The sequence below is a fragment of the Haliotis cracherodii genome, unplaced genomic scaffold (assembly GCF_022045235.1).
Source record: "Haliotis cracherodii isolate W230 unplaced genomic scaffold, xgHalCrac1.p SCAF_3, whole genome shotgun sequence".
In the NCBI taxonomy this organism is placed as follows: Eukaryota; Metazoa; Mollusca; class Gastropoda; order Lepetellida; family Haliotidae; genus Haliotis; species Haliotis cracherodii.
In genome coordinates, this window is record NW_027266286.1 from 6,350,712 (window position 1) to 6,366,361 (window position 15,650).

At 38.3% G+C, this 15,650-nt stretch overlaps 1 protein-coding gene across 1 annotated transcript; it reads right to left on the reverse strand.

The window, feature by feature from the left end:
- Positions 1 to 2,448: 2,448 nt before the first annotated feature.
- LOC139474290 (uncharacterized protein C11orf97 homolog) lies at positions 2,449 to 15,025 on the reverse strand. Its single transcript, XM_071257242.1, has 5 exons — positions 14,883 to 15,025; positions 7,004 to 7,102; positions 6,502 to 6,627; positions 6,051 to 6,089; positions 2,449 to 3,811 (listed from the first exon to the last, which is right to left on the reverse strand). The coding sequence occupies exons 1-5, from the start codon at positions 14,911 to 14,913 to the stop codon at positions 3,687 to 3,689; spliced, it is 420 nt and encodes a 139-aa protein (XP_071113343.1). The 5' UTR covers positions 14,914 to 15,025; the 3' UTR covers positions 2,449 to 3,686.
- Between the last annotated feature and the right edge of the window lie 625 nt (positions 15,026 to 15,650).

Below are 15,650 nucleotides of genomic sequence, written 5' to 3' on the forward strand. Positions count from 1 at the left end.
AATGACAAGTGCAATTAACAACGTGAGACAATGAGCACCAGCTGATTGGTCAAGGACACACAAAACACAACATTATTCAGGCCTCTTTTTTTTGGTGAGGTGGTTTACAAAACCAACTGACAAGAAACATACTTAGAAAAGAGAAAAAAAAAATCTTTTGACAAAGGCTTTGGGGCCTAACTGTGTTTCACTATCAGACGTTGTGCCATGAAAATAATTACTAGTTGCTAGGAGGATTGCACCTCTGCTGTCTACTCCTGGTTCCTGGAACTACTTCATTGACAACCAATCATCGTTGAAAACATCGGTGGATGATCGCCTTCAATTTTTCTGTAAATATTGGTTGGTGTTCAGATTTTGGATTCTGATGAGCTAGTGCCTAAACATCGTCTACACCTGCTACTTATACAGCTCGAAAGTCTAGTCAAGTTTTTTTCATTCATTAAGAGCAACTTATATGGATCTATACCCCAATACATCGCCTTTACAGTATTAAAGAAGTTGTTATCCATAAATTGGGTCTACTTTGTCATCCGTCAACTTCTAAGTAACGCCTATCAAACAATTTAAGAGGAACTTAATTTGATAGTTGAATATAGAAAAACTCATCTGACCACTTACATTGAATGTCCTGGCCCAACATTTTGTAAATCAACTAACTAAATATAAACATAATAAAAGCCTTACATAACTATTCTACACATCAACCTACACCTTCTCATTAAATGTCAACCCTATATCATACACCATATACCATTGTAAAAACATGCACCGAGAATGTTGTTTTGGCTCCGGGGAATCACAAATATTATTTTTAATAAACTATATAATTAACAAAAGCATTTCCTTATTATCCAAATATGTCTCCCACATGAGATATGATGTGAGGTCAAGCATGTATGAGGTCGAGCAATATCTCCAAATAGCACTTTCCTAATAACAACCATATCATGCAAGATATTTCTGGTTTACAATTTCGGCCAGGGTACATTTTTGTAGTACTCTATACAACAATAGTTGAAGCCATTCAGTGGCAAAATAAGCCAGAAAAAGAGAAAAACGGTTATTAATTCCAGTTCTTAACCACAATGAAATTGCTCCAGTATTCCCTAAGTTATTCCCTGTCAGTATTCAACTGCAATGTTCATGGCAATCCTGAGCTACACATTGCATAAACCTGCGACATTGTTCTTAACTATTAAAACAGTTCAGTCAAAACATGGTTAAAAAAACAATAAAGAGATAAAAACATTACACAGGGTTATAAATTCCCCACAAAATACACAAACAATAAACAAGACGGCTCTGCATACAATGTCAGTATCACAACATCTAAAACAAACTAAACAAGCATGAAATACTCATATCCCCCGGCAATATGACATGTCTGGTTATGTAGAGCACTACTGCCATTTTCAGCCTATGTCAAAATCATTGCCAAGGAAATTCGAAAAATTTAATTTTTCAAAAATCCCAAACTATCAAAAGGCACAAGTTCACCGCTAGACCTATCTATGTGCCAAGTTTGGTTAAGATATCTCTCCTAGTTTTTGAGTTCTGCTCTAGAAACAAAACGTGACGGACTGATGGATGGACAGACAGCACCCATTCCTATATCCCACTTCCATTTTGTGGTGTGGGATAATAAAGTCAAACGTTAATGGCAAGATTCACTATGTAACAAATACCGGTACTCCGGTCACAGGGAAGTTATACCATGTCTTCTGTTACCATGTCTTCGTGTTATTCCATGCGCATCACAAGTCAGATCCATCTATAAGACTTGAGTACTTGTGCAATGACACTAGTTGCTAATCTTAAACCAGACTATTTCCTTGTTTACAGATGTTTTCAGCAAAATCGTGGCAGGCATTAAGGACAAGGGCACAGACGAAACAGACATTTCAGATTATTTTTGTTTTTTGTTCTTCCAAAACTTATGTTGCCATTTAAGCGGTGTTAGTTAAGTTTGTCTTGCACATATTTTTACATGTGTCCAAATAGTTAAAAGTTCTTTTCAGATAAATGCTTCACACACTTTTCAATATTTTGGGTGCAAGTGCATCTGTAAACTAATTTCAAATAAACCGTTAATTAACAGTTCTGTTATTTGTCTTGGTGTCCTTGACCAAGGAAACATCTCCCTTCCAAGCTCTGGAGTTCTCTCCCTTTCAAGACCTTGAGTCCAGAGTTCTCTCTATCAGTTATTTGATTTCAAGAGTAACCTCCCTTTCAATTCCTTGATTTCAATAGCAATTCTCCCAATCAACTACTCAAGACCTGGAGTAGCAATCCTTCCATGTTCCCGAGTCTGACACAAGACACACGACTAATGACACTGGTTCTGAACCAAGACCTTGAGAGATACTCATGGAGGCCTAGCTGAGTGAGGCGCTGTACGACAGTTAGTTTGACAGCCATATCACTACATGGAACACCTATCATCAGATATATCTGCTTACATATATCTTGTTCATTATAAAAATATAAAAATGAACTTCAAAACCATTGCATCTTAAATGCATATTTGTCATGATAAAACACAAAAAAAACAAATGAGAGACGTTATGATATGCCAATATCACAGGCTACAGCTTGTTCCAAATACACTAATAGATGATTATGTCATGTGACACACAGATTCCATTCTAAGTCAGGAACACTTTTTCAGATTAATGGGTTAAAATACACAACCACCATTCTGTCCATAACATATATGTAGTGGTACCTATGTTAGCAGGATCATGGGTTATCTCCCTTACATTTGGATCTCGCCATTCGTGACCAACTCGTGTTATTCCGAGACAAGCCGAAGAGCGACTCGTGCCCCTCTCATGGCAATTTTTGCGACCGGGTTCCGCCTAAGCGCAAACGGGCATACCTAAAACAATTGTCAATTGTAATGGTTCACATATATTTCCCCATATACTATATATATTTTAGATGCAATTTAAAGCACTTCGAGACATACAGAATTATACAGTATGATTGAACACATTTAACTGTGTTTTGGGTATATTTGTAGATGCAAGACATATGTAAAAACAAAAATCATTTCTGAGGGATTCTTTGACGAAGAACTTGAAATCATACACGCTTGGTTTGTTGTACTTTCACACATGACATTCATAGATAGGGGGACAAGTCTTCTTGCAGGTTACAGAAAGGGGCGAGTGGTGACGAATGGGATCTTCAAAGTAAACAGTGATACACTCACCCATCTGTGTTCTACTTAATATACGAGATCTAAGAAAGAGAAATTGCCAAAAGATGGACAGGTTGATGATTGTATGTCTTTATGGTGTGTAGAAAACGATCATAATTTATTTTCATGAATGTTGGGATTTCACTTTTATGTACTTTGATAATATTGATGTCTGCACAGTGGCAATAAATGCCATTTTTGGTGAAAAAAATTAATCAACAGAACTCAACTACACATATTTGGAAATCTGACCTTGTAACTTGTGAATTCTGAGAAACAGTTCCTCCTCGACTTCCTCCAACACCAGTTAACCATGGTTGAACAACAGTAACGACACTGGTCTACGATAATAACAGATGAAGCACTTATAAATTCTGAACTTGGTGGCACTAAACCTCATTCTGGACACAAGTAAGGCAACGTAAAAAAACCCATCCATGTTCATGGGTCATATGATTAACATATTAGCACTTGTTAGAAGTCAGAAATCATGGTCATCATTGGCCCATTTATTTGTCTGTCCTTGTGAACTCTGACCCCGAGTGTCCTTGACATTGGCTCCCGGTGAGTAGCTGTACCCTCGTCTTCCGGGTGTCCACATGCCGTCTGTCAATGATAAATACCATATTACATGTATTATGAGGGATGTATGGCAAGCCGTTTTCACATTTTATTACGGAATTACAGATATCTTCAATTGTTTTAAAGATATTTTGAATTGAATTGAAGATATCGTGAATAGAATTGAAGATATCTTGAATGGAATTGAAGATATCTTGAATACAGATAATTGTAGATATCTGCAATAATATTTAAGATATCACGAAATGAATTAAGGATATGGATATGGTGAAGCGTATTACTGATATCCTGAAAAGAATTGCTGATATCTTAAATTCTATTATTGATATCAAAATATGATTTAAAGATATCAAAATGTCATGTTTTGTTATGATGTCAGTATTTCAATTCCTGATATCTTGAAACTAAATACAGATATCAATAATTAAACAGTCTTCAATTTGATATCTCCAATTGTTGCCATTATTAAAGATGTTACATTAATAATGTCACTTAAATTAGATAACTGATATCAATGATTGATATAAAGATATCATCAAAAATTTAAATATCTTTAATTGGATTTTTTTATATCAGTAACGGTAATTGAATTAAAGATATCTCTAATTGAATTAAAGATATCTCTAATGCATTTGTGGATATGTATGACTTATTTCAAGATATCTTGAATTGAATTTAAGATATCTTGAATTTACTTCTAATATATTTATGTACATTAGGATGGTAATTGTTTAATGATATCTTAAACACATTTAGAGATATCATAAACTAATGTGTTGATATCACTGTAACATTTTAAGATATCAGTAATTGTATTAAGCATATCATAAGTGAATTTAAGATATCTTTAATTATTTTTGTTATCTCAAAAACATTATTGATATCTTTAAATAAAATAAAGACATCTTTAAAACAATTGAAGATATCTGTAATTCCGTAATAAATATGTACGGGTTGCCATAGGGATGTACTATGTTGTTGATCAAATGGTTACAGAGGCAGGAAAGACATGCATCATATTACACTTGTATCATAATATGGATCAAGTTGCACCATTGTGATACACATCATATCACACCCTTAAGCTTGTATGACAATATGCGTCCTATTGCATCCTTAAGCTTGTATGACAATATGGAACATATTGCACCCTTAAGCTTGTATGACAATATGCATCATATTGCACCCTTAAGCTTGTATGACAATATGCATCATATTACATCCTTCAGCTTGTATGACAATATGCAACATATTGCACCCTTAAGCTTGTATGACAATATGCATCATATTACATCCTTAAGCTTGTATGACTATATGCAACATTTTGCACCCTTAAGCTTGTATGACAATATGCAACATATTGCACCCTTGTAATATAATCTGGATCATACTTTACCCAAATTGCATTGTATCAGAACCTAGTATTAGTTTGTTTGTTTGTTGTTTTACACCGCACTCAGCATTATACCAGCTATATGACAGCAGTCTGTAAATAATCGAGTCTGGACCAGACAATCCAGTGATTGATATCATGAGCATCCATCCCCACAATTGGGATACGATGACAAGCATAGTCGCTTTTAACGGCAAGCATGGGTTGCTGAAGACCTATTCTACCCCGGATCTTCACGGGTCAGAACCTAGTATTAAAATATGCGTCACCACTGTCCTACAATTGGAATTGAATTGATAAAGATTTGAATAAGAGATTCAAATTATTTACACAAAATCTGGTCTTCTAAAACATTACAACTGTGCCAGGCCACTGAATGTTGAATTAAATGTTTCCGCAACATGTGATGACAAGGGACAATAGCAGAAAGAAGTGGCACCTGCATCAATTAAATAATCTCCTACAACTGTCTGTCTTGAATCTATACTTGAGCTAAGTGCATGCTGCATGTTGACATCACTACTGAGGAATGTTGTGGATACAAGGATGGCAGTCTCGATTACATCCTTCTCCTAATGAGAGTTGAGCAAAAGGAATGGGATCAATAATTGATAACCAACCTCTATGTGTTGGTGTGTGGTATATTGATGGATGGATGTCAGTGACGTAATCACTGTAACTGTGCTTTTCTTTGTATAATACATGACAGAGGATACTGGAAGATCAAGTGAGTGAGTGAGTGAGTGAGTGGGTGGGTGCGTGCGTGCGTGCGTGCGTGCGTGCGTGCGTGCAACCACTAGTTATCTATAGTATCAAGGGCACATCTATTCTACAAAGTTAGCCCTATCTGCTCCACATGTTGGTCCTTACCTCCCACGGCGCCAGGCATGGAACATGATGCACTTGAGTCTGTAACAGATGATGGGTACACCACTTCAGACTGACATCGTAACTTGGGTTTAATGTCATTTTGAACAATATTACAATAAAAAATCTGCAGATTCTGCCAATGCTAAATCAATGAAATTGTGATATAAATATTCTGAAAAAAACAAAACAAACCCACTAGTTATATTCTTCCCAAAGTAAAGTTAGATGTTCTACATACAAAAAATGTGCCTGTAATAGGTTATACTCTACATGCTCTAAGGCTGACCAGACAAGCAAACTAATCAGATTACTCCTAATAATCATGATAATCTCAAATATCTTAGTTATTACATTTTTTCCTTCCTACCGAAAAGACCTTGTAAACAAAATCTGTAAAGCATGAAATCTTAAAGTCAGAACCAGCAGGTAAGTTATTCTCTAACTCACATACCTTTCATGCCACCATGCCTGGAGTAGAAGCTCTTGTTGGCGTTCAGGTTGAGCTTGTCCTGTTGGGCAGTTCCGATGCCGACATTCCTTTTGATACTCCACACCCCATCCAGGTCAATAGCCGATGCTGGAAACAAGAACAGTTGTTTCTGACATACTGTTTCAGAGAAAAATCTTTCAGTTCTATCACGGCATGTCAGCTTAATGCAGAAGGAAAGCCCGAAGTGATGCTGGTCCTAGAGGTATACCACTTCAGTGACACCCAGAAGCACAGGTTTTGTGCTGACAAACCTAGAAACATAACTGTGGCGAACCGTGATTTGAACCCACATCCATAGGTCTCTGGTGTGTCTAAGGGACGCAACTCTGCCTCAGACGACTTGGCGACCCATGCCTTATCCCGAAGCATGATGACACATGTTAAACCATCACGCATGTTTCAGCCTCGATCTAGATCTTCATACTTGTTTCCTCTACAGTTTAAGAACAAATTACTCTCTTACGTGAGGAGCTGGAGTTTTTCCGAGGAGCGAAGTTCATCTGATCCTCTTCGGCATGTTCCTTAGACTTGGGACCCGTGTAAAGGAACTTCTTGGCTCCCCCTGGTGACAGAGATGAACACTAAGTACAACTGGTGATGTCACCAAGTGTAACCCACAACCCACAAAATAAGTTGTTTTGCGTTAGGTGAGGAGAAATGGGGTTTAATGTCACATAAAATATTATTGCATTTAGATAGCAATGTGCATGCATGTGTGTGTGCGTGACTGCGCTTGCACTTGTCCAATGAGTGAGAATGGTTTTACGCCGCTTTTAGCAATAGTCCAGCAATATCACGGCGGGGGACACCAGAAATAGGCTTCACACATTGTACCCATGTCGGGATTCGAACCCGGGTCTTTGGCGTGACGAGCGAAGGCTTTAACCACTAGGCTACCCGACCGCCCGCACTTGTCCAAACTTATGCCTGTTTTATAGTTCAGCAAGGGTGGAAACTGGACTTTTAAAGTCAGTTAACTCTCTTGCCTCGGGAAGAAGACAACAAGCATTGGCTGCTGAAGACCTATTCCAACCGGGAATCTTCATGGGACAGCTAGGATTACATAACAACACAGGAAAAAAAGATTAACAAACCAAATGTTTTTCATCTTCATAATGTCATAACTTTGCCACCCTTGTATGTTTGTTTGTTGTTTCTGTAATATTGCGAAAATACATCAGGTATAAATGTTTGTGGCCTCCACAGGTTACTTTGAAGTGGCTCTCTCATCATGTCAGTCATTCACACATCCTCAATCAGTGTGATACCTAGTCAACTAGTGTCATGCTTAGTGATTACCTCACGCAGATCACATGCTTGGAAGAAAATGAAGTTCCAATATTGATTACATTTGCCAGGCTCATGGCACAGCTAGATGTGAGCATTGTGTCTCCATGCATGTATTGTGGTGTCCTTTGGCTTCATCTACCAGGGATTAATCTAGCCTGTATACATGGTCTATGCAGTCATATATCAGGGTTTTACATCAGTGCAGTACGCACAAATGTAGAGAATGGATGCAGAAACCACTGTCATCATGGTCATTGATCCTTTCAAGCCTGTAAAGTAATAAGGGCGGTCGGGTAGCCTAGTGGTTGAAGCGTTCGCTCGTCACACCGAAGACCCTGGGTCGATCCTGACATGGGTACAATGTGTGAAGTCCATTACTGGTGTCCCCCGCCGTGATATTGCTGAAATATTGAAATAAGCGGCGTAAAATCTCACTCACTCACTCTAAAGTTATCATCTAAATGTTCAGTACACTACACCATTTCATTCATGTAAGGGACCCTCATATTGCCTGCATTGACCTTTGGGGGGGTCCAGGGTATATACTCCCCATCATCTGCGAGGGATACTGACATATTTCATACTGTGACGTAACATGCCAACACCTTACTGAACTGTATATTTTTAGGTTAATTCAACTTGAAATGAAGCTGCACATGCTTTAGTTCCATGGCGATATTGAACACTATTTGTAGGACAACATATCCCAGCAGTCAGTCACATTCAGACCCCACCGGGATACTCCCTATCCCTATAACAGTTGAGTAGTATATCTGAGTCAGGCCTTTTAGTATCTGTAATAAAATAGTGCCATGGTATTGAAGCTTACCCGAAAATGTAGTAAACAGTTTAAAACGTCAACACTTGCTTTCAGCATTGATATTCCAATGTTTTTATGCATAAACGCATGACTAAAAGTAAAACGAAAATCTAATGGTTTGAACGAAATGTGATGACATCGTAAGAATGATAAGGAGAAACAAACGTGCCAATGTTTGTCTCCACTGTGCTTGCAATGTCAGGGAAGACGTTTATGCCCAAAATGACTTGTACCGGTATGTGGATTTAAGAACAATACAGAACCATTTGTCACCACTCACCCCTTTCCGTAACCTGCAAGAAGACTCGTCCCCCTATCGATGAATGTTATGTGCGAAAATACGACAAACCAATCAGAATGTGCGTATGATTTCAAGTACTTCGTCAAAGAATCCCTCAGAAATAATTTTTGATTTTATACATGTCTTGCATTTAAAAATATACCCAAACACACAGTTAAATGTGTTCAATCATACTATGTAATGAAACATATGTGAACCATTCCACAACGAGTTGACAATTGTTTTAGGTATGCCCGTTTGCGCTAAGATGGAACCCGGTCACAAAAATGGCCATGAAAGGGGCACGAGTCGCTATTTGGCTTGTCCCGGAATAACACGCGTTGGTCACGAATGATACAGAACATGCGGAGGATAAATGGCTCAGCAGCGACCTAAACACAGCTGCTATGGACAAATTCAGATGTCATCAATTGTGGGAACAGTTGGTATATGGTCATGTGTACCGTCAAATGGGCGTTGACTGATATTTTCCAAATGTTTTTAATCAACAAGCTCGGGCATTGTGCTACAATCTCTAATGCACTGGGTGTCTGTGAGGCAGGGAATGTGTAACGTTTCTATGATTAACTTGATCAGATTGTCTTGACAGGGCACCACCATTTTGTTTGAAGCAAATGCAAGTGATGTGAGAGATGGAATTTGATGGGTCAATAGGAGGGACCTAGCCAGTCACGAAATTCCAACCTAGTTTGGCAAGGGTTCAAACTTGACTTGTGTAATCAGTTAACTCCCTTGCCTCAGGAAGATGATGTGTCATGTGAAGATATTTCCAAAAAGAAACCTGAACATGATGAAGTTCACGTTGTCTGGAAACATAGCCCGGGGTGTACTTAATGTACCCCTACTTATCCAGTAGGTAATAACCTATAGTAATAAATTTATTCTGTACATTTTCTCTCCAAGACCCTGTGATGACAGGTATCATTTCCAAAATATGTCATCACATCTGACCTGTTAACCACATCAATTCTGTTTAAAGCTGGCACAGTGGTAACTCACAACCTTACCAAGTCCCATGTTCTACCGACATACGAGTTCATTTGCAGGAATCACTCATTATAATCACCAACATATCATAATATAAAATAGGAATCTTTTATCTTGGTCATTCATTGATGCCTATTTTCCGTTGTAACATACACAAAAAAGATCACGCCCCTTGTGCGTGTTAGGCTGACTTCTGTGTTGAGAAATAAATATCATGTTTAGGGATATATTTTCCAAGGATATTGTTATACGGCAGTGTAATGAATTGCTAAACAATGATTAGAGCTGTATTACATTGTTTCTGTTCAGACTCAGTAGAAGATAATTGCATTGTATTGGAAAATGATTAGTTGTTAAGAATGTATTTCTATTTAATGTAAGCAGTGGTGAGGAAGTTATCACTGGTCTAGTACTGTGTGGAAAGTGCTTGAAGCTAGTTAGAGTATATAAGTGGAGTGAGCGTCCCTGTCTTGTCTCACATTTCATCTGACATAAAATCAAGACCAGCTTTTGCGTAAAGTTCACTTTTCACCCTGGTGTTAGGCCTATCTAATCTTGGAAGCTTGACCACTGTTGATTATTACTCTTGTCATTGTCATTTCCACTGCTCTCACACTTTATACTGCCATTGAATATTGTACTACCATTCCATTGTGTACTGCCATTGTAATTGCTGTGCAGTAATTTGTATTCATTTGTAAACCTACTTAATTTTGTAATACAATTGTTGATTGTGTACCATTTGTTGGCTTCACACTAAATCCTTTTACGTACAGATTTCTGGGTTAACATATTGTTTCAATTTGGGAATTGACACGTAACAATATACAAAAAAGGACTCAGGACATACTAAATTTGGGTCTATCACCCACATGATCCAACCCGGTGATATCAAACATGCATGTCATAAACCTGATAATAATCACTCCATGTTTACCCTTGTATTCCTGACACAGGCACAATGACAGACATGTGGACTGCTAATACGTCCATGACCCATGTGAATAGAAAATGTCATGCAGAAAATAGCTTATCATTTCAAATCCAGACATGGCATAGTTTAACATTTATCAAATGAATCTATGATTCCAGTAACCATAGAAACAGGATCCTTTTCAGAATTCTATAAAGCTACAATCTGCCTTACACCCTGGGGTGTTGGCTTTTACCTGACTGCATGAGTGCTTCCTTCAGATTGTCTCCGACCGTGTCACCAGCGCTGAATACAGTGTCGCTATACTGCTTCACGACTGTACGAACAGCACACCACCATCCACACTGGGGCTGACATTCAGCTCTGTACGTGCAAGCTTAATATGGTTGATCAGACAATTCCATCAACTGGGCTGAAGTGTTTGGTTGTAGTAATTCTACTCCCATTTTTCAATTTTTAATAACTGTTTCCCAAGGCAACAATGGTCAATCCAAGCCAGCAGCCATGCCTAAATCACTCTTAAAATATTTACATTAAGCGTTACCGTAGAGCTCATTCTACACACAGCCAAGACTAGTTGTCAAACCACTAGGATATAATCATAACACCTGATAAATCAGGCGACCTTCTGACCTTCCACTATTTGGTTAGTTGATAAGAAACTGGTACTTATTCAACTACTGACAAAATATCTCGTCCAACAATATGCATCATTCCACTCCCAAAATAATCAATAATATACAAATTGAAAGTATACTCAACACATAAAAAAAGACTACAGCCATAAATCTCTACATATCACCTTGCTAAAGATAAGATATTGGCTTGAACCTTTTCGTCAATTCAAAATCATACGACCGTGAACATATCTCAATGAGCAGCGTAATCCATAACATATAAGAGCTTCATTGATCACAATGCTCCCACAGTCCACCCGTCGCCAATACCAGAAACAGGCTGTCATCCTAGCAGCACTCCACTGTGGACATCGGGTTTCTACACACCATACAGGCTAGTTAAATATGACTGAATAATAATTCCCAAACCAGAGCAACAAATCTTCTAAAGCAAGGTAGATGAGTATACCCATATAATGACTGTCTGTAAACAGACATCGGGTTTCTACACACCATACAGGCTAGTCAAATATGACTGAATAATTATCCAAAACGAGAGCAACAAATTCTTCTAAAGCATGATAGACGGGTATACCCTGATATTAGTGATAAAGAATGTCTACCTGATATCAACAGACAGCCTAGATAATATGAAAGCAGAATTGTTTGATAGGCATACCTAGATGAGGGATGACACAGGAAACAGTTTATGGATAACAATTTCTTAATATAATATTACAGCCACATTTCGGTATAGATCCTTATTACCATGGTCAAGCAAGTCTGTTGTATGAAAGTTGTTCGTCAATATGTTTGCCACCAGACATTGACGGATGACAAAGTAAACACAGTTTGTGGATAACAACTTCTTCATATAATCTTACAGCCACATTTCGGTATAGATCCTTATTACCGTTGCCAAGGAAGACTGCTGTATGAAAGTTGTTCGTCAATATGTTCGTCCACACTGACATGCCTATAGTGAGTCGCTGGGACGCCTGGGGTAGTTCCACATTGATTATTTACGCTAATGTTGGCGGGGATCACCTTGAGGGGTCTGATTGACATGTTTATAGTCAGGCTACAGGGAACACTGCTACAAGATCTCCCTCAAGGCTGATAACAGTGCAATATATAGTAGTACTACATTGATAATTTCGGCAATTACAGATTTCTTTAATGATAATGTCGCTATGCTTTGTGCCTGTTTCTGGAAGCAATTGTGTGTATATTGGCATGGCTACAATGGCTGATCTCAGAGTTAACGGGTAAAGCTGGTACTGACATTCTTGGGTTTATCTTGTTAACTGGCACGATTTGACCACGTTCCAAATGAAATTGTCCCGATTGGTTACTGGATTAAGGATACAAGGGTACTAGGGCTGGGATGCTACACCAACTGTGCGATCCGATACATATCATGATACATTGTTCATGTTCGATACATATCATGATACATTATTCACGATCCGATACATATCATGATACATTGTTCACAATCCGATATGTATCACGATACTTGTAAGTGCTCTTATCTGTAGTGTGTAAGCCATCTTTTTCATAGACAGGATAGTCAAATACCTGGCATGCTGATGTCTTACAGCTGGCAGTGTCAAGTATGACGCATCGTATGAAAATATTTACTTTTTCACTACTAATCAGTGTTAGAAATTGGCACTTGTCATGTAGTCCTACCAAACTGCCCAATAGTTAAGGTATCATAAGGACTAGTAGAAATTTGACATTTTAAGGGTTTTTCCATATGTTATTATTATAAGGACTAGTGGACGAAAACTGTTAGTTTCTACCGCTGCTAATAAGTGTTTGGTGTAACAGCCATTAAAGTAAACATTTAAGGTATGAATCAATATTTTGTACTTAGTGTGCGACTAAGATCGATACTTGTAATGTCTTGTATCGGGAAGTAAAATATTGCAATCCACTGATGCATTGGTGCATCGTCCCACCACCATGACCACTAATGGGTACCAAAATGCAAGTATTTACTCATGTAAGCATCTCAAGCAGTAATCGCTGGAATGGAGATGTTCTAGATGAATAAAGTTACTCTGAATATCTAAATTTGCAATAGAAATCTGAAATTTGATAATTATTTCAAATGAAACACACACAAAAAATTTCGAAATAAATTTACATACATACATGATATAATTATAAAGTTTATCCTTAACTTACACCATGTACATCAGTGTTCAAGATAAACATTGCATGATACCTTATGTCATTGGCTTTGATCACGTTAATAAAATTGTTCAAACTTCAATGCTGAACTCTTTAAATGATATGGTATGTGTAAAAAAAGCTTTGGTTATGACTGCAAGAGGCCATCGCTGTACCTTACCTGGCATTTCAGATTTGAGGAGCTCGGTAAATTATAGATTTATTTTGCATATGCATAAATTTTAGAACATTTTTGTTTATAACACCACTCAGTTATATTCCAGCTATATGACGGCTGTCTGTAAATAATCGAGTCTGGGCCAGACAATCCATTGATTGACATCAAAAGCATCGATCTATGCAATAGGGATACATGATGTGCATCAACCAAGTCAGCGAGCCTAACCACCTGATCCTGTTATTCACCTTTTTCAACAAGCAGGGGTTGCTGAGACCTATTCTAACCCTCATTTATCATTGAAAAAAGGATAGGGGTCCAATCATTCATTTAGAACAGACACAATTCACAGATAACTTTTGGACTACCCAACGATAATGATAATGAGTTGCCGGTGGTATGATCAACACCTGCTGCAAACAGAGCCAGCCAGATTAAACACCTGGAAATTGTAGCGAGTGAGTGAGTATGGTTTTACGCCGCTTTTAGCAATATTCCAGCAATATTCCATCAATATTCCGGTGGGGGACACCAGAAATGGGCTTCACACATTGTACCCATGTCGGGAAACGAACCCCGATTTCCGGCGTGACAAGCAAGCACTAGGCTACCCGGCCGCCCTGGAAATTGTATGTCAGATAACACTTGAATGTTGTAAATCACAGAAAAATCACTTAAAGAAAAATTAGTGCAAAGACTTCCGACTGTATCCCCCCCCCCCCCCCCCCCCCAAAAAAAAAAGTTATATTTTATGTCGAATGCCATACAGAGACGTGTGATCTTTAAAGCATCAGTATATCTCGCCCAATATGCTTATCATGTACCGAGGATTGTAGCTCAATACTTTTGATTATAGATATACTTTCAGGGGTTGTGTAGGACGGATCGAGTGGCTCTACTCATTAAAAGTTTGTCCGCACAGGTAGCCACGAGCGCACTGCCGAGTGTGGTCAGTGCTGACATGACGATCTACACTACAGATTACTTTCACAGAATTACACTGCTTGTGCAAAAAGGTCGGTGACAATACTTGCCTGGAGGCTGACTGTCCCCGTCTTTCCTCATTGAAGCCGCCAGCCTCTTGGTTTACTGTATCCGTGGTTAGTCTATGGATGCCCGCCCCTGTAGATCTTGATCGCTGATCACTGGACTTTGTTTACAACCAGGTCAGCCATGACAGATTCTAAGCCTCGTTCTGGAATCAGGGCACTCGAAGAAGTTCATCTCGGGCGACTCTGTCATTTTAACACAGACCATCGTATGGGCTCAGATTATAATGGATATCCATCAAAATTTACATGTGCGTGTTATTTAATAAGATACCAGACAACTGTGTTTTGCTTTATATTCTCTGGAGTCCAATTCGCTTAGCCTTTGCATTTCGAAATCCCGCCCTGGCTGAATATTCAGAAGTATGGATTATCTCCCTTCACTCCTAAAAACGCGATGAAAGGTATCTATCAGTACATGGTGTATTAATATAAAATTATTGTTCTTTCAAACGAAATAACAACTGGTACTACTTACAATCTGGACTTTTGTTCCACGTGTGTGTGCGTGTTAATAAGCGGGTAAATACGAACCCATACAAAGCACACTAAGAATTGACTTTCACTTTGTGTGAGTTCATTGGAGTATAATACACTTATGAACGTCAATTTCAGGTGACCGACCTCTCGTCCAATTGAAAACCCGTATATCGTGTTAACTTCAAATTAATTTATTTTTTTAAATAATAATTCACGCGCAAAACTGCATTATTGACGTATAATAGACACTTTGTTGGCGTAATACAGACATCA